The 27,254-nt window shown below is 43.3% G+C and overlaps 1 protein-coding gene across 2 annotated transcripts in view; it reads left to right on the top strand.

Annotated features, from left to right (window-relative positions):
- USP24 (ubiquitin specific peptidase 24) overlaps nucleotides 1–27,254 on the top strand; it is a 142,825-nt gene that overhangs the window by 98,429 nt on the left and 17,142 nt on the right. For both annotated transcript variants that reach the window (XM_043575084.1, XM_043575083.1), the window contains exons 42-59: nucleotides 298–442; nucleotides 2,553–2,672; nucleotides 3,925–4,050; nucleotides 5,795–5,893; nucleotides 6,796–6,878; nucleotides 8,442–8,583; nucleotides 8,809–8,928; nucleotides 9,252–9,472; nucleotides 9,888–10,012; nucleotides 11,320–11,461; nucleotides 12,148–12,298; nucleotides 13,766–13,861; nucleotides 14,516–14,619; nucleotides 16,428–16,541; nucleotides 21,148–21,244; nucleotides 23,847–23,963; nucleotides 24,882–24,974; nucleotides 27,025–27,127. In XM_043575084.1, coding sequence (XP_043431019.1) covers nucleotides 298–442; nucleotides 2,553–2,672; nucleotides 3,925–4,050; nucleotides 5,795–5,893; nucleotides 6,796–6,878; nucleotides 8,442–8,583; nucleotides 8,809–8,928; nucleotides 9,252–9,472; nucleotides 9,888–10,012; nucleotides 11,320–11,461; nucleotides 12,148–12,298; nucleotides 13,766–13,861; nucleotides 14,516–14,619; nucleotides 16,428–16,541; nucleotides 21,148–21,244; nucleotides 23,847–23,963; nucleotides 24,882–24,974; nucleotides 27,025–27,127 — 2,198 coding nt within the window. The remainder of the gene's footprint in view (nucleotides 1–297; nucleotides 443–2,552; nucleotides 2,673–3,924; nucleotides 4,051–5,794; nucleotides 5,894–6,795; nucleotides 6,879–8,441; nucleotides 8,584–8,808; nucleotides 8,929–9,251; nucleotides 9,473–9,887; nucleotides 10,013–11,319; nucleotides 11,462–12,147; nucleotides 12,299–13,765; nucleotides 13,862–14,515; nucleotides 14,620–16,427; nucleotides 16,542–21,147; nucleotides 21,245–23,846; nucleotides 23,964–24,881; nucleotides 24,975–27,024; nucleotides 27,128–27,254) is intronic.

The following is a 27,254-nucleotide window of genomic DNA, read 5'->3' as shown; positions in this document are numbered from 1 at the left end:
TTTTGCTGATCTAAACCTTAGATAAAAATACTCTGGACTCCTAAGTGAGACATTTCGCTACTTTATCAGGCCAAGAAGATATGTAGCTCTTAACCATAACCATTCCTCCTGTATTCATGGCCTCTTCCTTTAAGTAAACACTTCCCGCTGGATTCCTAGAGCTCTGCCATCAGACCTGATTAACTCAGTTTGAGGAATTGAGGCTCTGATACTTTCATTTCAAATGTTGATTTAGTTTAATGACCAACTCAAGTGGATTATTCACTGTTGGAACTGACTTGCATCTTTTGTTTGTAGGTGTAGTACAGTGAATAGCCGACTGGCAGCCTATGAAGTCCTTGTGATGCTGGCTGATAGTTCCCCGGCAAATCTTCAAATTATCACGAAAGAACTGCTTTCCATGCATCATCAGCCTGACCCTGCTCTCACCAAGGAGTTTGATGTAAGTTTCCTAGACCTTGATACACTTGAATTTTGTTTAGGATGCTCAATCAAACGTATAACTTTGAAGCCTATGTCTGCATTACCCTAATCCCAAAGAAAGTCAGTAGTATTCTTTTGCTTATCATGTTCCCACACTCTAATCAAGCATAATCTACTAAATTACTTCATACCATGCTAATACTGTATTACTCAATGATACCCTTTTTACTAATTAAAGAGAAGACATTTTTAAGTCACTTGATAATTACTCTCGGTAAGAAGTAGCATGGCAGCCTATGTTTTGAGTAACTGCGCGTGGTACAGGGCCAGGCCACGGAGATACATACTCGAACGTTGGCTCTGTCACAGTGCAGTCTACATTCATTTAAATTCAGCTAAGATTTATGGAGTTTAGAATGCACTAAGAGGTGTGTTGGGCTTTTGGAGCTCAAAAACGCAGACAGGATTCCAGCCCTCGAGAAAGTCGGTGTCGAGTGGAAGAGACAGACCCGCAGGCAGATAATTTCAATATAATGTGATCGATTGTAAGAACCGGGTCATGTCCTGAAGGCTGTCCTCGCAGAGGGCCACTCTACCACCAGACGGTGGCGTCTTAGAAGGCGTCTTAGAAAGGATGAAGCTGGAAAGAGAACTCCAACGCTTCACAAGCTGGTGGGAAGGTGATTCCACAATGAGAAGGACGTGGGCGGAGCTGTGGAGCCAAGCGGCGGCTTAGTATCCATTGGGAACTACAGGAGGGGAGCAGCAGACCAGGAGCCGGAGGACGCTTTGAGAGCTTTGAGAGCCGCTTTTGTGTTCTCCACGGACCTTGTGGAGTCAGGCCTACCCCTTCGGACAGCTGAGCCGAGTCGTGTGCGGCATACAGGTTAGGCAGGAAAGGAAGGTGTTCTAGACAGAGAAAATAGCACTTGCACAATGAAATGCGAGCGTGTAAATTGGAAACTGTTTTTGTATCAAAACATTTAGTTTATAAAACGTGTGCTTTAGTTGTACATAGTTTATTTGACAGATTTAAATGGAAATTTTATTTTTTTCATAAGTCAGGGGATTATGTCAGCGTAAGGAAGAAAACATTTTTCTCATGTAAATACTTATTTTTTAGCACTGTTGTGAACAAGTTTTTCTTGTAACTTTTTAAAAATCTGTGCTTTGGACTCCACAAATACATTACCGTATTGATTAGATCTTAGAAATCACCCTGCTCTACGTGTATGTCAAATGTAAGTGGAAAATATATAATATTTAGCAATTCCTTGAGGTCTAAAAGACCTGCAGGGTTTTGTGGGTTAGTTGTAATGCAGGTACTTAATATATATGCAGAACGGGTGATTCTGGGCATGGCATTAGAACCAAGATTCTGCTTAAGTGGCATTTCAAGGTGTGTCCTATCCATTTCTACTTTGAGAAGTGCCGTGTTCAACTTTATCCAGGAAGACTTTTCTAGATTATTTCTACCCAGAAAAGCATTGTAATGGGATCTGTGTTAGGACAAAGCATCCTTAAGTGAAATGCTAGCGTATTTACCTGTTCCTTTAACTGTATGCTGATTAGCAGTGGTTCCACAGAAGAAGCTTACTTCCTTAAAAAGGAAGGAAGGGAGGGAATATGAGGCTTCCTTGACCATCCAGATTGGTCAGGAATCTACAGAGTAAACACTGCATAGAACCCTATTCCATTTGTGCAGAGTGCTACCTCAGTTTGTAAGTAGATCTGTTTACTTGCTTGATGTCTCTGTAATCGAGCGGGCTGTGAGCTCCTCGAGACATTATGCCTGGCACGGTGCTGGCACCCAGTGGGTTCTTAATAAATGTTTGTTGAATGGTAATCAAGTGACAGAATGCGTGACTCCTAGATGGGCAAACAAACAAACATGACATGTTAGGTACTTTATGAATGGAAAAGGAGCATTGAGGTATTAGTATTATTAGCATCTGTGGAGGTACTTCCAGAACATAGGTTTTGTTAGCGTGACTCCTAAGCCACTGGATGGATAAATCTGTGGGTATATCTCTTTTCCCTTTCAGACACCTCAGATAACCATGGTGAAAATGGGCTGGTGACAGATACACTAATTCTTTCTCTACTGTTCCTACTCCTCTCTCTTCTAGTATCTTCCCCCTGTGGATAGCAGGTCCAGCTCAGGGTTTGTGGGGCTGAGGAATGGCGGTGCTACGTGTTACATGAATGCAGTCTTCCAGCAACTGTATATGCAGCCTGGTCTGCCTGAGGTGATTGCGTTCTTCTTTCCTGTTTGGTATGACAGATAAAGCGTGCAGTGGCTGAAAATGGTCCCATATTCATATATTGCAACATAGAGGGGTCAGGAGCACTGACCACCACCATGCAGTCAAAAATATAATTTATATATTATTGCATTTTGGGTTTACTAAAAATCTAGACATCACTAGGGATTCTTTAGTCACTTCTGAAATCTGTGCACATCTGAACACATTGTTTACAGTTGCATGTTTGGGGGTTTTTTAATTTTTTTTTTTAATGTTTATGTATTTTTGAGAGAGCATGAGCAGGGGAGGCGTAGAGAGAGCGGGGGAGACACAGAATCCAAAGCAGGCTCCAGGCTCTGAGCTGTCAGCACAGAGCCCGACGTGGGGCTCAAACCCCCAAGCTGTGAGATCATGACCTGAGCTGCAGTCAGACGCTCAACCGAGCCACCCAGGTGCCCCCAGAGTCACATGTTTTTATAAATCTGCTGAGGGAATATGCTGCCTGTTTGACAGCTAGACTTGACCAAATGGGATTTTTGAACTAAGTTACTGTCAAATTCTGTTCTATAACATCACTAATATTTTTAGTATTTTAGAAAAATTTAGGGTCTGTCATCAGTGTTTTATAAGAGTTCAGTTGACTCTTGAACAACATATAGGGGTCAGGAGCGCTGACCACCCCCCTCATGCAGTCAAAAATCCACACGTAACTTTTGACTCCCCGCTGATATTAACCACTAATATTCTACTGTTGACTGGACAGTTAACACAGATTTTTGTACATTATATGTATATATGCGTAATATAGTGCAATATGTATTACATATTCTTACAGTGGAGTAAGCCAGAGAAGAAAAAATATATTTATAATACTGTACTGTACTTATCACAAAAAAATCCATGTGTAAGTGGGCCCACACAGTTCAAACCCACGCTCAAGGGTCAACGTATAGTAGAAGCTTGTGATATCGCAGTCAGTAGTGTTGAGAATATCTCCGTGTATCATGGCACGTTTAACCTCTCATAGAGATAACTGGTATTCCTCATTCTAGCTTTTCGTAATCAAACAGGCTCAAATGATTTGTTCACGTTTCCACCAGCTAGGAAGTATGGAGGCTAAACATACTGAGAGTTGTAGCCACGCTCAGACATATGTAGCGCTGTGAAAGCAAGGTGGGAAGTACCTGTGCATATGTCCGTGTTTCCTGTGGAGCAGTGCACTACTTCTAGCTTAATCCATTGCGTTTCTTTCCAGTCGCTACTTTCAGTAGATGATGACACAGACAATCCAGACGACAGCGTATTCTACCAGGTGCAGTCTCTCTTTGGGCATTTGATGGAAAGCAAGCTGCAGTATTATGTACCTGAGAACTTCTGGAAGGTATTTCACTCAGTCACTTTAGATAGTTAGATCTAGTGATAATTGTTTCTGTCTTTATTAACTCCAGACTAATCCCGTTGCCAAGAACCTATAGAAGAATGGGCTGTACCATTCTTCTTAAGATCGATATTTGATTTCAGATGATTAGAATATTAAGAAAAGTCATTTATAATTTCTAGGGATTTGCTAATCTTAACAATTTTGAATGCTTCTCATGATTCTTATTCTGATTCTTTGGATATTTGTTTAAATTCATGTTCTAAATATTTTTTTATTCTTTTTTTGTTTAACGTAAATTTCAGTTAGTGAACGTACAGCGCAATATTGGTTTCAGGCGTAGAATTCAGTGGTTTGTCTCTTACATTCAACACCCAGTGCTCATCCCAGCAAGTGTCCTCCTTAGTACTCATCACCCATCCAGCCCGTCCCCCGCCCACCTCCCTCCATCAACGCTCAGTTTGTTCTCTATCTTTAAGAGTCTCATATGGTTTGTTTCCCTCTCTCCTCTCCCCACCCCTTTCCCATATGTTTATCTGTTTTGTTTCTTAAATTTTATTTATTTATTTGTTTATTTTCTGAGAGAGAGAAAAAGAGGGAGCAGCATGAGCAGGGGAGGGGCAGAGAGAGAATCTTAAGTAGGCTCCATTTTCCACGCAGAACCGATTCGGGGCTCTGTCTCACAAACTGTGAGATCATGACCTGAGCCGAAATCAAGAGTCAGATGCTTAACTGACTGAGCCACCTGGGCGGCCCTCTTAAATTTTACCTAAGAGTGAAATCATACGCTACTTGTCTTTCTCTGATTGACTTATTTTGCTTAGCACGGTACATTCTAGCTTCATCCACGTCATTGCAGATGATAAGATTTCGTTCTTTTTGATGGCTGTATAAATGTATACACACACACACACACACACACAGATATATCACCTCTTTATCCATTCATCAGTCACTGTGCTCTTTTGGGCTCTTGCCATAGTTTGGCTATTGTTAATATTGCTGCTGTGAACATTGGGGTGCATGTGCCCCTTTGAATCTGTATTTTTTTTTAAATTTTTTTTTTTTCAACGTTTATTTATTTTTGGGACAGAGAGAGACAGAGCATGAATGGGGGAGGGGTAGAGAGAGAGGGAGACACAGAATCGGAAACAGGCTCCAGGCTCTGAGCCATCAGCCCAGAGCCTGATGCGGGGCTTGAACTCATGGACCGCGAGATCGTGACCTGGCTGAAGTCGGACGCTTAACCGACTGCGCCACCCAGGCGCCCCGAATCTGTATTTTTATATCATTTGGGCAAATACCTAGTAGTGCAATTCCTGGGTCATAGGGTAGTTCTATTTTTAATTTTTTGAGCAACCTCCATACTGTTCTCCAGAGTAGCTGCACCAGTTTAAATTCCCACCAGCAGTGCAAGAGGTAAAGAACATTACTTTTTAACATTGCTCCACCCTGTTTCACAGGAGGAGTACCTTGTATTTTCCCCTGTAGTTTGGAAAGTTCTAAGACAGAAACTGTTCTGTGGCCTCAGGTCCCAGCCGGTATGGTTTCCCAGACTTGTTTCGGTTACACAGAAGCCAGGGAAAAGCATAGATAACCAAGCTCATCTCACTTCTGCACAAGTGTCTAATGTCCTATTAGTGAACTTGGTTTTTAGAAGCATTTGAGTGCTCTTTCACATCCGTGTTCTGTATTCAGAGATTGCTGCTTTTCCTTTAGCAATATATTTAATTCTTGTCTTGCACAGATTTTCAAGATGTGGAACAAAGAACTTTATGTGAGAGAGCAGCAGGATGCATATGAATTCTTCACTAGTCTTATTGATCAGATGGACGAGTATCTCAAGGTAGAGAACATCTCACTTTCCCTCTGCCTCCCTCAAACTGTAGTACGAGAGCAGAGTTGCAGGATTTGGGATGACTGTGAAACCTACAGATCAGAAAGTGGTCGTCTGGAGCACCCCACCTGTAATTCATTTCCTCTGGGTTTGAACATCAAAACAGGCACAGATCACTGAATGATGGACTTCTCTTCTTAATTCCTCCAACACTTGATGGAGAAGAAGGTCATTCTTCATCTGTACTCCACAGTAACCATTTGTGTCCACGTGCTCTTCCAGAGGTTGCCTGACCTCAGGAGTGCTGCCCTCGCCAGTGACCCGACGGCCCTGTGCATAGCAGCCCAACTCAGCCAGAGGGGCCAGATTAAAAAGTTATTTGTGGTGATGTTTGAGCCCAAAGCCTCCTGCCCCCACCCAGCGTAACGTGTGACAAACTTCCTAAGTGGTGCTGCCTTCTAGTTATAGGGCGTCCTCCATCACTGCCATTAGCTGTCCCTCTTCTCCTTAGTAGGCACAAGTCAGGATGTCCTTTTTCAAATAACTTAGGAATTGATAGCATTTTATCCACAAGGAAGAAAAGATTGTGAAGAGTTGCTACTAACTTGGTTGTTGCGGCGTGGGGAGAAGAGTTCGGAATCGTCACGGAAATGACAAGCTTTTCTTGTCACCAGCTGTGACTGGCCCCTCTCCTCTTCCTTTGCCGGCTGTTCAGGCTCTTCTAATAGCCAGTGGGGCCAATGGGTTATAAGCCTCCTATTCATTCCCAACTTAAACTACCATCATGACTCTTTTTATTTTAGCTGTTAAGTTGAAATCTGTGCTTTAGCTTAGGTCTAAATAAAATTCTCTCTAAGTGACCTAGAAATTCTAGGGGCATCAGCTAAAATTCTAACTTTTGATTCCACCAGAAAATGGGGAGAGACCAGATTTTTAAGAATACTTTCCAGGGCATCTATTCTGACCAGAAGATCTGTAAAGACTGTCCTCACAGGTTAGTGAAGTTACCACAGACATCAAAAAATGTCATCATTGTTTTTATTTTTTTTCTCTTAATAGGTAGCACGTTATTCATTAATTTTCATCCGTATTTCACTTGGCTAAAATGACAATGTATCATGGGGCGCCTGGGTGGCTCAGTCGGTTGGGTGGCCGACTTCGGCTCAGGTCATGATCTCACAGCCCGTGAGTTCGAGCCCCGCATCGGGCTCTGTGCTGACAGCTCAGAGCCTGGAGCCTGTTTCAGATTCTGTGTCTCCCTCTCTCTGACCCTCCCCTGTTCATGCTCTGTCTCTCTCTGTCTCAAAAATAAATAAACGTTAAAAAAATTTAAAAAAAAATGACAATGTATGAAAATCTCAGCTGTTAATCTTTTTAATGATTATTTATTTTGTGAGAGAGAGAGAGAGAGAGAGAGAGAGAGAGAGAGAACCGGGGAAGAGCAGAAAGAGAGGAAGAGAGAATCCCAAGCAGGTTCTGTGCTGTCAGTACCGACCCCGATGTGGGGGCTCTAACTCATGAACCAGGAGATCATGACCCGAACTGAAATTAAGAGTCAGACACTTAACCGACTGAGCCACCCAGGCGCCCCAGCTAGTATCTTTTTTAATAGGATTTTTATTCCATAAGCTACTGTAACAATTTATTGATATATTTTTATTCAGCCAAGTTCTATGATATTCAGGCTTGTGAGCATCGCCATGCTTAGTATTAAGTAAATCATGATGCAAGCAGATTTCCTACTCATGTATTTAAGGCAAAGCTTTAAGAATGCTTTAAGTTTCATTTGTAAGTATGTGGATTTCCATAGGAAGTCACAAATCCTTAAATAGGAAAATACGTATTCTCAGGATTATCCTGATCCAGAAATCAAATTTGGAAGCAATATTTTTATAGTAGAAAAAGGATTCAGTATTCAGGTAAAAACATGGAAATTGCTAATTGGCTACAGTCGTAATGTACATGATCGTTGTCCTTTCTATTTTTATTTTTTAGTTTTTTAACAGTATTTTTTTTTAAGTTTCTTGTGAAAGAGAGACGAAGAGAATGTATGTGTGTGAGTGGGAGAGGGACAGAGAGAATCCCAAGGAGGCTCCACGCTGCCAGTACAGAGCCTGACGGGGGCTCGATCCCACAAACCATGAGATCATGACCTGAGCTGAAGTCGAGTCAGACACTTAACCGACTGAGCCACCCAGGCACCCCAGTCGTCGTCCTTTTTAAATAGTGCTTCTAGTGTGTTGTGAATCTTGCATTTGTTGACAGACTTGCAGATCTGTCTCCGTGGACCTGTGAAGGTTTATTGAGTTAAGTTTCTTTGGTTTCCATTTTTAAAATTTCTTCGTTGAAATTCCTAATTGTTAAGTGATTTTGAATTGCCAAAAACTGGTATTTGTATTTGGCAGTGTACCTTTAAAAGGATGAGGAATGGCACGTGTTAATTTCACTGATCATGAACATAGACCTGTGTTCAGTCTCTGCTACTGTGGTAGTGTCAAGATCTTAAATTATTTAAATTCCATGGTTGATTATGTTTTTTCTGTGATTTGCTAATCAGATATGAGCGTGAGGAAGCTTTCATGGCCCTCAATCTTGGAGTTACTTCTTGTCAGAGCTTGGAAATTTCTTTGGACCAGTTTGTTAGAGGAGAAGTTCTAGAAGGAAGTAATGCATATTACTGCGAAAAGTGTAAAGAAAAGGTATTACACTTGCCTTTTTTGAAAAACAAGATCAATTTGTTACTCATTTAGTTTGTCTTTATGTTTTATGTAGGAACAGTATTAAGCTCCAATTGTTGCTTCCATTAAATTGTGTCTTTCCCTGTTTTCACATGGGCAGGAAAGGCCTGTGAAAATCTGTGACCTTTGTATGACTTTGCTGTTTTCTTTCCTCCATGGAGGTAATTGGGTTTTGCTTTTCTTTAGAGAATAACTGTGAAAAGGACCTGCATAAAGTCTTTACCTAGCGTCTTGGTAATTCACCTAATGAGATTTGGATTTGACTGGGAGAGTGGACGCTCCATTAAATATGACGAACAGATAAGGGTAACTTATTTTTTTTTTCCCTGAAATGTCTTACAACCGTTACCTCACTTTCTTTTCCGCTGTTTACTTTTTATATTTTTAACTTTCATCCCCACTGTGAAAGGCTATGGTCTCAGCATTCTGAGGGGTACACAGCCCCTTGTCTTAAGCGCCTGCTGCCCACGGACAGGCAGATCCGTAAACAACCCTCCTATCTGGTGATAGAGGGGAGGTAATCCTAGCTAGAACTAGGAAAACATCCCTCTTTTTTGAATCTGACTTAATTGGGTATTGCCGTGGATGTTACTCATCAACACTAATGTTGTCCTTTTGCTTTTAAATAGTTTCCCTGGATGCTAAACATGGAGCCCTACACAGTTTCAGGAATGGCTCGCCAGGATTCGTCTTCTGAAGTTGGTGAAAACGGGCGAAGTATGGACCAGGGAGGTGGAGGATCCCCACGAAAAAAAGTTGCCCTCACTGAAAACTATGAACTTGTCGGTGTCATTGTCCACAGTGGGCAGGCACATGCGGGTCACTACTATTCCTTCATTAAGGACCGACGGTAGGGGTCTCACGCGGTCCCTCCCCCTGCCTTCCAGTAGTCCTGCCTCCACACCCGCTTCCTGTCTCTCTCCTCCACTCCCCCTGCCCTCCTCTATCCCTCCTCCACTCCCCCTGCCCTCCTGTGTCTCTCCTCTGCTCTCCCTGCCCTACTTTATCATCCATGCTTATGAGTGTAGTGCAAAGAAGCTTTTGCATTGCTCTTTGGTCATATTTCATATTGGATTTTTAAAACTTAGTATAACAGTTTTTACCTCTTTGGTTTGAAAAGTTGTTTTAGAAATTTAAGGGTTGTCCATTTGAAAATACCCAAATAGAGTCATCTGCTCTATTTGTAGACAATACATAGAGATAAAGGCTGGGGAGGGGGATGTTGGGTTTCCATCTTATAACATTTGTTTCCCTGTGGGCTTCAGGGGGTGTGGAAAAGGAAAATGGTACAAGTTTAATGACACAGTCATAGAAGAATTTGACCTAAATGATGAGACCCTGGAGTACGAATGCTTTGGAGGAGAATATAGACCAAAAGTTTATGATCAAAGTAAGTATTTACAAGTGGATGTTTCACATTAGTTTGTTTGTTTTTTAACTTACGGTTTTCTATCAAATTGGAAGCAGTATTCTTTACATAAAAATGTAATTTTATTCTTTTTACATACCACTTTTCAGGCTGTATAGATCCACAAACTCATAGATAGGCAGAGTGGAAATGTTTAAGCTGCTTACAGAATGTTTTTTAAAATAATTCCTTGCAGGTGAATTAGACAGGTGATGGAGGAAGAGGAAGAAACGAATATCAGAGAGAAACTAACGAATACAGAATTTCAGCCTTAAAAATTGTTTCAGAGGAAGCAGTTGTCTGCTAAACTTCTCACATTTCCTTTTTACTTTCAGAGAGGCACGATGAATTAGACAAGACCCCTCGAACGCCTGTTTTTGAAACCGTATTTATTATGTAGCGTGGCAGTCCTTCTCTCCACAGCCACTGCCCCCCCAGAAGAAAAACTATGAGGAAAAGGACATCACAGAATCCAATCAGAATTTGCCATGGGGGGGGGTGGGGGGGGGTGGGGAGGGGGACATTTTGTAGAGATCTTAGCATTTCTGAAACCTGATTTTGCAATATTTTAGGGGCATTTAAAATTTTCTGCCTGTATTTGGGTCAGAAGGAAATAAGAGAAACAGGTGAAGGAAGTAAGAGGTACAGACTTCTAATTAGAATATAAGTAAGTCACAAGGATGGAAAGGAAGCCTAGGAAATCGAGTCAGTAATATCGTCATAAAGCTGTATGGCAACAGATGGTGATATATTTATCTTGGTGAGCATTTCGTAGCGTGTATAATTGTCAAAACACTATGTTGGCTACCTACAACTAACATGTCAACTATGCTTCAATTAAAAATTAAAATGAAATATTCTGTGTCAGATTTTGATGCCGTGCCATGGTAGTCCTGTGTCTAATAATAGTAACCTTTAATGGTAAAATCCAGTATTGTTGCCAAAACTTACCTAGATTTGGTTGTTCTATGCAAAAATGGCTAAGTGAGGCAATTATAATCCCGTCCTGTGCCACAGAACTTCTTTTTAAATGTTCCTTGCCTTTTGTTTAAATCTAGACTCGCCTAGGAATGTTTATCTTCTTTACCCCATCTTTGTACAGCTTCCTTACGGGTCTTCTGTGTCACCTTCCAAGCAGTATGGTACAAGGACACACACTTTACTTACACTTTGCATTTAAGTTTTGTAAACATTTGCTGGATTTATGAGCCTTTCTTTTAGATTGTCGAGACAAGAAACCTTCTTTATTCTATTTACAAAGGCTTCTTCCTTCATGTCTTGTTATAAAGCAAACCCGTATACAGATGTTCGCCGAAGATACTGGAATGCCTATATGCTCTTCTACCAAAGGGTCTCTGATCAAAACTCCCCAGTATTACCAAAGAAGAGTCGAGTCAGTGTGGTACGGCAGGAAGCTGAGGATCTCTCTCTGTGAGTTTCTCTTTCACGTAGTTTGCTGTGTGATTTCAGTAGGTGGTCGTTGTAATCTTGAGTATAGTGTTCAGGATTTACAGGTAACTTGTTAAACAAACTAGGGAGAAATTCTAAAAAGAAAGTGAGTAAATCTCATTACCCCTTTTCTTATGGCCACCTTTTTATTATTTCCTTGGCAGAAGTTATTTCGTATTTAGAACATGCACGTAGGGGCACCTGGGGGGCTCAGTCAGCTGAGTGTCCAACTCTGGCTCAGGTCATGATCTCACGGTTCATGAGTTCGAGCCCTGCATCAGGCTGTCTGCTGACAGCACAGAGCCTGTTTCATATCCTCTGTCGCCCTCTCTCTCCACTTTCAAAAATAAACAAACATTCAAAATATTAAAAAAATAAATAAATAAAAGAACATGCATGTAAACTATTTTGTTCTAGAATCGAGATTTTTTTCCAATCTCAGCATTTATCGAATACACTTTATAGTCAAAGTGTGGCACTTTGCCAGCACTGTGGGTTTTTTTTTTAAGGTCGTCTTGTTTACAAATTTGCGTTTAAATGTATTGGATCGGTAAAGTACGCAGTTTATCGTTAAGCCTCGTACCCTGTGTACGTAAGTGTGTCAGGTTGTGGTAAGTGCTAAAAGGACAGCTGTTTTACACCACACGGTTTTCTGATTCTGTCCTTAGGTCAGCGCCGTCCTCACCGGAAATTTCACCTCAGTCCTCCCCTCGGCCCCATAGGCCTAACAATGACCGGCTCTCTATTCTAACCAAGCTGGTTAAAAAAGGTGAGAAGAAAGGGCTATTTGTGGAGAAAATGCCTGCTCGAATATACCAGGTAAGACCCACGTAAGAAATTCTAAGGGAGAAAAATCACATAAAAGTCCAAATCTGCCCCGTAGGTCCGGAAGTACTCCTGCCAGCCTCCTTGTGGACTTGGTTGGCCTTGCGTGCCTCATCCGACCCACCTCATCTCACGAGTCTTTTATAACAGGTCACAGAGGTGTCCACAGACTCAAGGGGGCCGGCACTGTCACTGGCCTGCTATGTGGCTGGGGGTTGCCACAGATACACAAGTGGGAGGGAGTGGCCGGTAGAGACAAACGCCGCTGAAACTAACTTACCGTCTGGAGAGGAAAAGAAGTTAGGGTTCAGTATCTTTGGGTAAAACTAGTATGACAGTGATAACCACCAATTACTGAATATCTGCTCTGTGCCACGTGCTTTAAACAAATCCTTAATTGTTTTTTTTTTAATTTTTTTTTTCAACGTTTATTTTTATTTTTGGGACAGAGAGAGACAGAGCATGAACGGGGGAGGGGCAGAGAGAGAGGGAGGCACAGAATCGGAAACAGGCTCCAGGCTCTGAGCCATCAGCCCAGAGCCCGACGCGGGGCTCGAACTCACGGACCGCGAGATCGTGACCTGGCTGAAGTCGGACGCTTAACCGACTGCGCCACCCAGGCACCCCAACAAATCCTTAATTCTTAAAAACTCTTGTGAAGTAGTAGGTTTTATTCCCATTTTTCAGATGGAAAAACTGAGGTCAGAAAAGGAGAAATGTGAGGCACCTGGGTGGCTCACTCAGTTGAGTGTCTGACTCTTGATTTCAGCTCAGGTCATGATCTCACAGTTCATGAGATTGAACCCCGTGTCAGGCTCTGCGCTGACAGCACGGAGCCTGCTTGGGATTCTCTCTCTTCCTCTTTCTCTGTTCCTGTCCTGGCTCACGCGCATGTGCTCTCTCACACTCGCTCACTCTCTGTCTCTCAAAATAAACTTTAAAAACAGAAAGGAGAAATGACCTACCAGTTCACAGAACCAGGATTTAAATTCGGAACTGTCCAACTACCCAGTCCAGGCTTTATACATAAGTAATCCAAAGCTGAGTTAGCCAGAACCAGAGAAGTTAAGAAAATTGTGGAGTCTTTCGTGAAGAGAGAAAGATTTAAGCCATCTGATACAAGGAAAACGTGAATTTGGTTGTGCTTGGGAGAGCTCTGTTTGTCCCTTCCAACCCAAAATAACTGGTTTGACTTCACTTGTCCCTCATATGGTGGTTTTCCTAAATTTCCCAGAAGTATTTGGTTTGATGAATAATAATTCACCTTCTTACAGCTTCTTATATTTAAAGGAAGATTTTCCTCTCTCCCTTTTTAAAATTTCAAAGCTCTAGAGAAGGGTTTTTGTGAACCTTTTCTAACTTAATGTAAAACCCTTTCTACTTAATGTATCATTAAAAATCTTCCATGTGCTGAATATTTTGCCCCGTTTCTTAAAAATAATTACTGATTTTCTTTTGTAGATGGTGAGAGATGAAAACCTCAAGTTTATGAAGAATAGAGATGTATACAGTAGTGATTATTTCAGTTTTGTTTTGTCTTTAGCGTCACTTAATGCTGTAAGTACTAGTTGGCTTGTTAGTAAAGGACTAAGAAAGCAGAGTGAAATCTGTCAGCTCAAGCGTTCAGTGACAGCCCTCGGTTGTTAGCATTCAGATTGGATGCCCAGAACATTCCCGCAAATAATGTCACTTACTGGGTGATATTAAAATACTGGCAGTGCTCAGAACATATAATGCGGATTGTGAATGGGTGCGGGTGTCCACATACTGGCTTTTTAAAGTGCTTTTTAATTTTATGAAGAATATCTGAGAATAGCCATGAGGCGAGGGCAGTGAATATTGGGCTTGGTGGAGATTAATTTGTCCCAATTTGTCATCAGACATCTTCAGACTCAAGACGAACTTCCAAGTACTTCTTTTTCTTGAGTACCATGATTATGATTCGCCAATAAGGGAGAAACTTTCTTAGTCTGTTGACAGTGTTTAACATCCTGTGGTCTAAAGGCTCTATTTTGAGAGGGCTTCATAAAAAAATGAAGAGGATGTCTTTTCTTAACCTTTTTAAAAATTTAAATGGAACGTTTTTTCTATAATAAGCTGGCTAGATTTTTCTTATTAGTGTTTAACTTTATTATAAGTCATTCAATTCATAACATGTAATAATCTATAAAACACCTTTGAAAAATGCTGTGTTTTTTCACTCTCTCTCAGACTAAATTAAAGCATCCATATTATCCTTGCATGGCAAAGGTGAGCTTACAGCTTGCAATTCAGTTCCTTTTTCAAACTTATCTACGGACAAAGAAAAAACTCAGGTAAGAAATGATATATTTTGATAGTCTGTTGTGACAGAAGGCACTCGTTAATTCAATTAACATTGAATTTATAAATTCAAAGCATTGTGAAGGCACCTACCTAATACATTCAGGTGACTAAGGCATGGTTCCTATCTTTAAGGAATTTCTAATCTCATAGGAAGGATAAATCAGAAGAAGCAAGGCATAAATGCTGTACGTCTTTGGGAACTGGACAAAGTCCTATCCAAATATGGGGATTGGGTAGGTGTTAAAGACATTGGCGTTCCCAGAGAATTTTGAAAGGCAAAAACAAACAGAGGGAATAATCTAGGTGAAAGGGGAAAACCTGAGTAACGGATAAGACTTGCCTGAAGAGCTATGAATGACTAGTGTTGTGCTCATGCATGTAAGGACTCACTGGAAGTGAGGTCACCTGTGGGCTTTGAAGGAGCCTGTCAAGTGTCGTGAGTGCCACAGAGGGGAGCTGGGCCTTTGTTCACTGGGAAACCATGAAGGGTTTTTGAACAGGGGGCAGTATGCACAGAGGAACGCTAGATTTGGACCGGCATATTGTCCACCGTTGGTTTTTATCTTTAGCACCTGGAAGGTGCCCGACACATGGTAGGTGCTGGGTGAAGAGCTGTCTGTGAATAAATGGGTGAGAGGCGAAGAGTAAGTTACCCGCTGGCCGGAGGAGGTACCCGGAGCAGGGAGGGACTCGGGCGAGGAAGGCAGCTACAGTCGGAAGACCGGGACAGTTCTGTCTGTTCTCTCTCTCCGGTCCCGTGCACTTCTCCCACGTATGGGCAGGTGTTTTAGAAAGACTCTGCAATCAAAAAACACTGGAGAAGAAACAGATATGATGGCAACTTCATTTTCATGCGTAATTAAGATATATTAAATGATACTGATCTTTATTCTTCAATTGGAAAAGAAGGACTACTATGTTCCTTTCTCTTAAAGTCTGGCATAGGACTAACTAAGGAATTGCATTCCTTTTGTTTGTGAAGTTGGCTTGAGCTGTTGGTACATCGGAGACTGTTTCCATTTTGTTTATATTTGCCATTTTGGGGCTGGAGAGAGTGGAGGGGTGTTACGTGAGGTCACGGGCAATTTAGTCATTATACCTCATTGTCTGCCCAAATGTTTTTCTTCCATAAAGCAGGATTTTTTTTTTTTTAATTTTTTTTTTTCAATGTTTATTTTTGGGACAGAGAGAGACAGAGCATGAACGGGGGAGGGGCAGAGAGAGAGGGAGACACAGAATCGGAAACAGGCTCCAGGCTCTGAGCCATCAGCCCAGAGCCTGACGCGGGGCTCGAACTCCCGGACCGCGAGATCGTGACCTGGCTGAAGTCGGACGCTTAACCGACTGCGCCACCCAGGCGCCCCCATAAAGCAGGATATTAATAATTATAGCAATGAAGTATAAAAATGTTGATGTAATAACCTATTTTGAAGGTGGGCATTTTGTGAATGTCGATCAGTGACGCAAAACAAAATGCTGCAGGCCAGACGTTTTTCCCAATTAAAACTGTTTGAAGAAGATGCAAAAGATAAAAGTTAAACTCTAAGACTTAAGCTTCTTTACACATTTTTGTGGGGAGGAGGGACAGGGATAGGCGAATCACATCACAAATACCAAAAAATGCAAAGCACTGGCTTCCGGGGTGCATGAAGCCATGTTAGTCAGCGGTCATTGGGTATTCAACTTACCCTCTACCCAACCTCCCCCAAAAATAGGTTAACTAAAACCAGGGTGACAGTCCGTGGGGTTATTTGCGGGGGTCATACTCCTTACATCTCTGTCTTTGCTTTTTTTAAAGGGTTGATACTGAAGAATGGATTGCCACTATTGAAGCATTACTTTCCAAAAGTTTTGATGCTTGTCAGTGGCTCGTTGAATATTTTATTAGTTCTGAAGGACGAGAATTAATAAAGTAAGTGTCAAGATCTTTTAATTAATTAAAAGAAATCTGTGTCTCTTCTAGTGATTTAGAGCTGCAGTTTCTTGTGACTATTTTTATTTCTACTTGAAATTGCTTTTCCGATTGGAGTCAGTTTTGGACTTTTTTCCCTAGAAGCATGAGGAACTGTTCAGGTCACTCTAAAATCGTTCTTTCGTAAAACCGTCTCTGATGGACTAGACTCAGACAAGTGTTCCGTGAGCGCAGGGAAAGCATGTGTGCACATAGCCACACGGTCACAGGCAAGCGTGGCCTGAACTCCTGCTGTGGCTCAGGAGATTCCAGAATATGCGTCTGGTGGCAAGGTGGACTTGCCAGTCCCTCAGGGACTCACAGTCTGGTGGCAAGGTGGAGAGGTCAGCAATGCCCGGTTACTGCATAGCATTACCACAGTATTAGACATCTAGCTATGTTTGGATTCTACTGTTTTTCAGAAACTTACTACTAGTATAATACCTATGGTAGTACATTTACCTACATACCTGTAATAAAAAATAATTAGCTTTTTCTGGTGAAAAGTCTAGATGCTCCAGTCACTGTGGATGTTTAGCCTGTACTCCCAGTCATCCTTGGGCCAGTTTCTCTTGTCCTTGGGGGAGTACAGTACTTACGCACAGGCTCTGTGATCTCATTGTCCCTTGTCCCCAGTGGGCCCCTCCTTCATCTCCTCACCCCTCATGCCTGCCATGCTAGCACACCCCACCTCCAGCTAAGGACCTTGCCTCGGACTTCACTGAGAATATACGAGTCACAAATGAGCAGGCCTCTATCCCCAGCACATCGGAGCCTGTTCTCGTCATCTTTTCTCCTGTTACTGTGGGGGAGTGTCCTGTCTCCTCTCAAAATGAATGTCTACACGAGCAAACCCTTTATCGGCTCTTACTCCTGCATCTTTACCTTCTAGAATTTTCTACAGAGTACTTCTGTCAGCATGCGGATATGCTCTGGTATCTCTCAGCTCGAACAGACAACAGAGAATTCAGAAATACAAGCTCGTTTCACAGGGAGCTCACAGTCTGGTAGCATGTTAGCTGACCGAAACTCTTGATCCCATATTCCTTTCATCTCTAGGTCTGAGCTCCAGACACTCATTTGCCTACTTGATGTCTCCACTTCTTTCTCTAATCTACCTCATACAGCAACAAAAGTGGTTTTTTGAAACAAACTGGATCACATTACTTCTGTGCTTGAAAATTCTTCAGTGGATCCCTGTCAGACGGCTAATAGAATCCACAGCCTTTACATAACCCACAAGGCCTTGCATATGGTCTCACTTCAGTTTCCTCACACGGGTTTGTTGATTCCTTCGACACGCTCAGCTTACTTTCCTGCCTAAAGACCCTTGCACCTTTATTGCCTCTATCTGGGATGTTCCCCCATCCAGTCCTGCATCTTACCCTTGAGATGTCAGAGAAGCCATTCCCTTCGGATGACCCTGTCTAAAGCCAGTATACGATTGCTCTGCTCTGCTGTTGTACCTGTCTCCTCGCTAAACTCTGGCTTCTTGAGGGAAGAAGTTAAGCGTGTTTGGTTCCCTACCGTACACAAAGAGCCTGGCACATAGTAAGCACTCCGCTGTTTGTGGGTGCGTGCGTGCGTGTATGCACACGCGCACATAACACACGGAGAGAGAGCAAGTAACCATTCATGTGAAGTGTTATGTGTGCCTGGCCCTGTGGAGTTTGCACTGAGATGAACTTTCCCGTTTTTCCAGTGTAATTCCAAAGTCTCTTCCCAGTAGTAAGAAGCTGAATATCCTAGAATCATCACATATTTGGAAGGAACATTGCAAATATTTAGTTTATTCCCTTATATCCAACCAGGCTTGCTTTGAAGTATCTCCGGAGGAACTTGGTGACTCCTCTGGGAGGATGTGTGGTTTGTTAGTGTTCCTCACGGTCAAGAAGCCCCATGAATTACCTGATCTGAATTCTTCCTGGGAGAGTTTATTATATTTTTGTCTCTTTATCGCTGTCAATTTGTCACTGGCGGTTGCTGAATTTACATTTTGTAATTTTATAATTACTTCTTTAGAATTCTTAAGATAACCTAGGTTGCCACTGTTATAACTAAAATAACTGTCCGAGTGGGTGTGAAGGGCTGCCGTCTCTTAGATCAGAGCTTCTCAGTGCTGTGCTTTGTTTTTTAGGCAATAGTCAAATGTCACTATAATTGTAAAAATCTGAAGCTGTGGTAACCATTGCTAGAAAATCGAGCTCTATTAAAAATTGATCTAAATTAAAACTACTAAACGAAGAATATTTTACATCTTCTAAAAAGTTTTTGTTGTGGAAGCACTTAAACTTACAGAAAGTAGCCACAATGAGAGCCCTGTCCTGTGCCACTTCCCGGGCCCGGTTCCCAGCACTTTGCCCATCTCGTTGCCCACCCTGTTGCCCACCCCCCGGCGCCCACCACTCACTCACAGGCCTGCTTTTTTTCTGCAAGTATTTTAAAGTCAGTCTCAGACATCATATAATTTCATTATAAATTTTTCAGCACGTGTCTCTAAAAGGTAGTTTTTTAAAAAAAATAAGCACTTTACCATTATCACACTAAACAAAAATACTTTTTTTTTTTTTTTTTTAACATTTATTTATTATTGAGAGACAGAGAGAGACAGCACGAGCAGGGGAGGGGCAGAGAGAGAGGGAGACACAGAATCTGAAACGGGCTCCAGGCTCTGAGCCGCCAGCACAGAGCCCGACGCGGGGCTCGAACTCACGGACCGTGAGATCATGACCTGAGCCGAAGTCGGACGCTTAACCGACTGAGCCACCCAGGCGCCCTCAAAAATACTTCTTTTATATCCTCCTAAATCCAGTCCATATTCAGATTTCCACAGGCATCTCAAAAAGGTTTACTCTTCCACTGAGTTTATACAAATCAGGATCCACACAAGCTCCACACGCTGCATTTAGTTTATACATCTGTTAAGACTCTTTTCATCTATCATTGTTCTTTTTCCCCCACCACCTCCTTTTTTGTCATGCCATCTTTTTGAGGGGCACACTGGCCATTTGCCCTATAGAAGTCCCCACATTCTGGATTTCGTCTGCATTCTCTCTCATAGTGCCTCCTGGTGTCTACGATAGGAAATGTGGAGTGACCCCTGGAGACAGGCTTTCCAGAAGAATTATACCTGAATCTGACAAAGCCTCTAGAGCTGAACATTATAGGCACACTTGTTATCTCTAACTTTCTTGTGGCTGCCACTTAAAGTCTTAGTGCATTTGGAACACAGCCTTTTCAGTCTGGTGCACATTTGGTAGCTCCTGGGCAGCACTAGCAGTTGCGGGGAATAAGCAGCAGAGTGACCACAGAGAGCTCCGCTCTGATCTCTGTCTGGGGAAAAGAAGGCAGGCTCTCCATATACCCCTGAAAGGGGAGGAAGGAAATACCAGTGCTGCACGCAAACAGGGACCAGAGCAGCGTTCTGCTGGCACCTGGAGGACGTGGTCATCAACATTCGGCTGTATTTAAACCTCTCATGTGGAATAATGCGGACTTTCTGTTAAGAAATATTAGAAAAGACGGGGCGCCTGGGTGGCTCAGTCCGTTGAGCATCCGACTTCGGCTCAGGTCATGATCTCACGGTCCATGAGTTCGAGCCCGCATCGGGCTCTGTGCTGACCGCTCAGAGCCTGGAGCCTGTTTCAGATTCTGTGTCTCCCTTTTTCTCTCCTCCCCCGCTCATGCTCTGTCTGTCTCTTCTCAAAAAAATAAATAAATGTTAAAAAGAAATGTTAGAAAAGATAGACGGGTTTTCACTTTGCTGATTACAGAATGAGTTGTCACATGGGAGTGCGTGTATGAAGCAGAACACAAAGCGTGGCTGGAGAAGCACACTCCAGGGCATTCCCACCCCCCTCAGCCCCGAGAGCAGCACCCCTGCCTCTGAGGCCGCCGTACCACCATTCCACGCGTGTAAAGGATTGAATTAGGTTGTGCACTTGCGGGGCACGGTGCGGTAGCTGACCGTACCAAGAGTGCTGAGACGGCGGAGGCGTGTAACAGACCTTGACTGCTGCGGTCATCACCTCCATCCCCATCACGGAGGGAGAAAGGAGGGAAGCACCACCGCTTGTTTAGGGGTCGGGTCATAAGGCTTGGGGAGAAGAGAGGAAAGGAAAGAGATAGAAATCCTGACATACGGGTGGAGGAGGAGGGGCGGTCTTGACTGTGAACTTTATTACGTTACTCTGAGAAGTTCAAGGGATGCCCCTGGGAGAACCCCTTAGCCAACAGAATTTATACAATTTTAGGCCCTTTGCTTTCGTATCTCTTTATGTCCATTTATCTCGTTATGCCGTTACATTTATACAAATCCTCATTTCAGGAGAAGGGGGGGAAGAAGGGGGAAATCTACCTTCAGCGCCCAGGGGTCTGGTTTTCCTGTTTGGCCGCCTTCCCCCTGCACAGTGGCCTGAGACAGTGTCCCAAGGCTCTCAGGAGCCTTGACCCGAGAGCTTGGAGGGATTTTGTTTCTTGGACAGTAGGTGGGCCGGGTGTTGGGAAGGGGAAGTTACAGAAGTTCCTTCTGCCTTCTCAGCACGCACCTTTTCTCTGTGTGTTTTAGGATTTTCTTGCTGGAGTGCAGCGTGCGAGAAGTACGAGTTGCCGTGGCCACCGTTCTGGAGAAAACCCTAGACAGTGCCTTGTTTTATCAGGATAAGGTCGGTCTCATCTCTTAAACGTTACGTCTACATTCTGTTTCTACCAAGTGTCTTAAATTGCACGTAACAAGAAAGAGAGCCCAGGGTTGGAGTCTGGCAATTCTGCCTTAGAGAATGCACCTCCCGCAGTCTGCCCTTCTGATAAATGCCAGGGTAGACGGCACACTGTCCTTGCCTCCTCGCACCCCAGAAGTCAGGATAGGCTAGGAATTTGGGTCTGCTCTGGTCTGCTTCAGCCTTTTCTCTCTAGAGCACTCCTTTTTCAGAGGCTTCGCTCAAGACTCTGTTCAGTTTCACTGAACTGAGACTAACCTGAGTCTTGAGACTCTAGTCTAGACCCACAGACGTTTTGAGCCGCACTTGGCTTTGTCTCTTTCCCAACAAGCTGTTTCCATGATCCAAACCTGCGGTTGGCGGCCAAACCAAATAGTGCCGTCCGTCTAGGAAGGAGCAGCAGCCAAGATGGTTTCTTCATTGGTCTCCATTACTCCTAATCTTTGCTCCTGTTCTTCTGGATTTCTTCTTCCTGATTGTGTTTCTGCAACATATTTTCTGGTTCACAGTTCCACACGTGCTAAACTAAACCGTGGTATTTATGACTGTCCTCAAATTTCAGATATCCCCCTAAGTTTTAAGTCTTAGGGAAATAAATGATATATACTGTAAGTCTGATTATTATTCAATCTGTTATTAAGTCCTAGCAAATATAGCACTTCTTCCCAAGTTTGCTGTTTCAAACAGCTGACACCACATGGAAAACTTTGAAAAATGTTGTTTTCGGATCTGATTGGCTCCTTATAGACATTGGCTGGAGGCAATGTGTCTCAATGAACTAAATGCAAATTCTAGGAGTTGCTGCTTCAGATTCAGACGTTGGCTTTGCTGTTCCACCTTGAGCAAGTCCTTTTGTTTTTATTGTTTTCATTTAAAAAAATTTTTTTTGAGTTTATTTATTTTGAGAGAAAGAGAGAGTGCAAGTGGGGAAGGGACAGAGAGAGAGAGAGAGAGAGAGAGAGAATCCCAAAGAGGCTCTACAGTGTCAGCTCGGAGCCCGATGTGGGGCTCGAACCCACAAACCACGAGATCGTGACCTGAGCTGAAGTCAGACACTTAACCGACTGAGCCACCCAGGCGCCCCCCAAGTCCTTGAAGAAAGATGCTAATCCATTTACAGTACTTAGCTCCTTCAACATTGCCTGACCCGAAGTTCACCGTTAGACCAGACAACCTAAGGAGCTTTGCTCAGCCCAGAGTGAACAAGGAGGTCAAATAGGCCCTTTAGGGAAGACCTAGAAGAAGACCATGGCTCAATTCCAGGAATTCCAAGGAAGCTAAGGTTTACTCTAAGGCACTGGTTTTCAGTCAGCTTAAACAGCAGGACCATTTTTCAGACCTCACCTTACCTGGATGCAGAGTATATAACATCAGTCATTGGGAGCCGCTTAGGACAGTTCGAATACCATTGCTCTGAAATACCCTCACGGAGCTCTTCTGCGATACTTAATGTAAGGGCCTTCTCGCTGTCCTCCTTCCTCCCGTGTACCAACCCAAACGGAGGATAAACGCAAAATTAGTGCGGTCTCCCTCCAGATGGGGTCAGGCTATGGCGTAGTAAGCAGTCCACCAACCCCTAGAGGCAGGACTACAGGTGATAGAAAGGGAAGGGAGTGGTGGAGGACGTAAGCACGGAAGCCATTGCCTCAGTGAATTCTGTTGGACACCCAGCTGATGTATTTTATGCGTATTTCCCCCCCATAACGGAAATGGTGCCTCTGGCCACCCACCTTATATTGTAAAGTACTTTGAAAACGAAGTGCTATATCAATGGTAGGTTTTACTGTATTTATGACGAGTGTGACAGGATGGGTGGGAGTATTTCAGAAGCCTGTGAACACCATCTTCAGGGGAGAGGAGCGAACAGGAGTAGTGAGCTGGTCTTAATTCTCCAGTCACAGATGGATTTCTAGGGACTTGTCCAAAACCAGTTGGGGTGGGAGGGAAAGAAGAAGCAATGTGATTACCAAAATGGTTTCTAAACAAATAAAATGTTTTTCAAAGCTTTCCATGAGGCGTCCGCGGGCTCTCAAGTAAGTTCACAGTTGAGTTGATATTACCGTTGTCATTCTGTCAGGCTGTTGCTCTCCATTTGCTCCATTGGCTTGATTTCTGGCCCCTATGCCTGTGTCTGTGTTTTTTATTCTTTGCATCTGTGATTATGTGAAGACGTAGCATAGTGGAGGGAGGGATTCAGAAATGTTTCCTCTTAAACCTCCCCTCCCCACTTTTCTTTTAAGAGACAGAGAGAAATTGGCTCTGCAAAAAATGTGACCATTAGGCCAATGAGTCCTGCCCTTGCATCTTCAATCGAGAAAACAAGACTAGGCTTTCCTCCTAATTGTTTCTACAGCACCAGTCTTTCCCTGGAGGATAAAAGTGATGATCCGTTTTTGCTCTCCAAAGCATAAATCCATCTGAATCTGAGACTGGATTGTATCAATCAGACTTCCTTTTGTTCTTGCGGTGATTTACTTCGGATTAATTCCATTACAAACGTCTGTCTTCTATTCTTTTTCTTTACGTGATTTCGTCTTTCCTCAACCAGTTAAAAAGCCTTCATCAGTTACTGGAGGTCCTACTTGCTCTGTTGGATAAGGATGTCCCAGAAAACTGTAAAAACTGTGCTCAGTACTTTTTCCTATTCAACACTTTTGTACAAAAGGTAAGTGATTTTTTTTTTCTTCTAATATCTTTTCCTTATTTAGGAGATTTTTAGTCTCAAGGGACTTTTTATACATGGGAAAAATTTAAACGGGTCAATATTGGATCTAAATGTAGGGTTTTATGAGCGTTGCTTCTTAAAAATCTTTATTTGTGGGGGGGCGCCTGGGTGGCGCAGTCGGTTAAGCGTCCGACTTCAGCCAGGTCACGATCTCGCGGTCTGTGAGTTCGAGCCCCGCGTCGGGCTCTGGGCTGATGGCTCAGAGCCTGGAGCCTGTTTCCGATTCTGTGTCTCCCTCTCTCTCTGCCCCTCCCCCATTCATGCTCTGTCTCTCTCTGTCCCAAAAAAATAAATAAAAAACGTTGAAAAAAAAAATTAAAAAAAAAAAAATCTTTATTTGTGGATTCTGTTACTTGCCAGAATTCTGATACAGGTAGATACAGTTACTCGTTGATAGCAGGGGGTCTGCTTGAAAACTAGTGCCTCCTCGCATGTCTGGCAGCCGTTGTGAAGCAACGTGAAGTTGTTGAAACTCAGGAGGTTTTTAAATTACATTTTTAACCATATTTTCTGTATGTAAATCATGGCATTTAAAAACTTACCCCTGGGGCGCCTGGGTGGCTCAGTCGGTTAAGCATCTGACCTCGGCTCAGCTCTTGATCTCACGGTTCGTGAGTTCGAGACCCGCGTCGGGCTCTGTGCTGACAGCTCGGAGCCTGGAGCCTGCTTCGGATTCTGTGTCTCTGTCTCTCTTTGCGCCTCCCCTGCTCATGCTTTGTCTCTCTCTCAAAAATAAGTAAATGTTAAAAAAAAAAAAAACCTTACTGACCCCTTAAAACTTCTCGTTTAACTGTGTTTTTAATACAGATTTTTATCTGGAGAGATGTATAACTTGTCATTCTTGATATCTTGTGACAGCAAGGTATTCGGGCTGGGGATCTTCTTCTGAGGCACTCAGCTCTGCGACACATGACCAGCTTTCTCCTCGGGGCCAACCGGCAAAACAATCAGGTAACGCCCTCTACTTTGTGGCCCACTGCAATGGCCATGGTTTTGTCACCACGTTGTCTCTCTTTGTAGGTGATGAATATGTTTTTCATTTCATAAGAGTCCAGATACTAGCACTATGTAGCCTTTAAAATTCTTTGGAGTTCACTTGTTTTTACGGCCTCCTCAAAGATAATAGTCTCCTCGTAGATAATTAGTCTGATAATAACTCATGGAGATGACTAACTAGAATATCCGTCAAAAAGTGTCCTACGAGGAAAGATGGGCTCTGCCTGGGGGTTTCAAAAGCCTTTAAGAAACAGTGGCATTGGGACCTCCGCTTGCCACCTGGGACTGTGAGCAAGGCCGTTCTGGTGGAGGTTGTAAGTGGGGTGCTGGTCACAAGGGCAGAGTTCAAACGGGAAGTTGAACGGTGATGCACTGAGTGATGCTGTGGATATAATGTTCACGGACAATGAAAGGGAAGTTGCGATAAGTCAGGCTAGTTACAGCAAAAGAGGACTCTCCTGGGGCACCTGGGTAGCTCAGTCGGTTGAGTGTCCGACTCTGGCTCAGGTCATGAGCTCTCGGTCCGTGAGTTCAAGCCCCGCGTCGGGCTCCGTGCTGACAGCTCGGAGCCTGGAGCCTGCTTTGGATTCTGTGTCTCGCTCTCTGTTCCTCCCCCACTCACACTCTGTCTCTCAAAAATGAATAAATATTTAAAAAAAAAAATTAAAAAAAAAAGAGGACTCTTCTGTGTGGAGTCTCTATATTGCTGTGTTTCTCCCATTATTGTATTTCTTCTGTTTGATAGACTTAACTGTGAAACATGTGAATGTGCACTCACGAGGAACACTGGTTACAGAATGCTTATTACGTGCCAGGCACACTAGTTACTTTACACACTGTATCTCCGATATGGGTCAGTAAAATAAGCATTCCCCTCCCCGCCCCCCATTCTCAAGCAAGAATCAAAGCTCAGAGAACGTCAGCGAGTCATGTCAGGCCACAGAGCTACAGCATTGTGGGGCAGAGACTCAGACCCAGCTCTGCTTTCCCTGTGCCGTGTAACGCATCACGTAGGAGCGCGTTCCTTTCTCTGTGAGAGGACACAGACTTGCAGGCCAGGCCTCCTCTCGGCCGCCTGTTGTGCCGCCAGTTGCTCTCTCCAGTGTCAGAAACGAGTGCTGCCTCCACAGCGTGTTCCGTGGGCTGATATCGTGTTGAAATTTACAGTGGCTTGTTTTACTTCGCGCTGCATCCTCTCAGACTCCACTGACCCTGACGATTAATTGATACTGACCGTGATTTAAATAAGGTTTAATTTAATTAATAGTGTTACAGAATTCGTATTGTTTTGCTTCTGTGGAGCACATATAATATTGAAAACGTTTTCTTTTTTTTTTTTTTTCTGGTTTTCATTTCTGTTTTTTTTTTTTTTTTTTTTTTTAATCTCCATCCAAGTGCGTTAGCATATAGTGCAATAATGATTTCAGGGGTAGATTGCAGTGCCTCATCCCTCACGTGTAACACCCAGTGCTCATCCCAGGGTCTTCCTTCAGGCCCCTTACCCATTTAGCCCATCCCCCCACCCCCAGCCCCTCCAGGAAAACATTTTCGCTTTTAGCGTTTCATGTGACCCTCACAACCACGAAGCGGACGGGTATGTTGTCTCTGCTGTTCCACAAAGAGGCCAGGTGCCGTTACGGCAGAGAACTTGCCCACGTCCAGCAAGCGTGGTGAATGGCACAGGAGGGCCATGGGTCCGGCTCTCCAGCCTCCCGGGTTTTCCCCATCAAACTCAGGTGTAGGAAAATAAACCCAGCACTCGAGAAGCGTGCAATACCTGACTTCATGATGTAAATGGAACTGTTTCAGAGCACAGTATGTCCACAGGAAAAAGAAATACAGGCTGGCTTAAAACCCATGACTTTCTTTATGCTTTGACTTCTTCCGTCAGACACGGAGAAAGACTTGTGGTTCAAAACATCATGAACCAGCCTGTCCTTTCCCTTCTTTTTCATGGTACTTCTAACCCACACAGTGACGCTCAGTCTGTTTTCACTGTCGACAGATACGTCGGTGGAGTTCAGCACAAGCACGAGAATTTGGGAATCTTCACAATATAGTGGCGTTACTTGTTTTGCATTCAGATGTCTCTTCCCAAAGGAACGTTGGTGAGCTTTAATATATCCTTGATACAGCAGAAGAAAGAAGGCAGAGTGAATTTGTCAGTAATGCACAGAGACTAATAATGTTAGCAATTAAATGAATATTATTCTCGTTTGGCTATTTGATATTTGA

The sequence above is a fragment of the Prionailurus bengalensis genome, chromosome C1 (genome assembly GCF_016509475.1).
Source record: "Prionailurus bengalensis isolate Pbe53 chromosome C1, Fcat_Pben_1.1_paternal_pri, whole genome shotgun sequence".
NCBI classification, from domain to species: Eukaryota; Metazoa; Chordata; class Mammalia; order Carnivora; family Felidae; genus Prionailurus; species Prionailurus bengalensis.
Note: the sequence above shows the minus strand (reverse complement) of the source record. Positions and strands in the feature narration are given on the sequence as shown.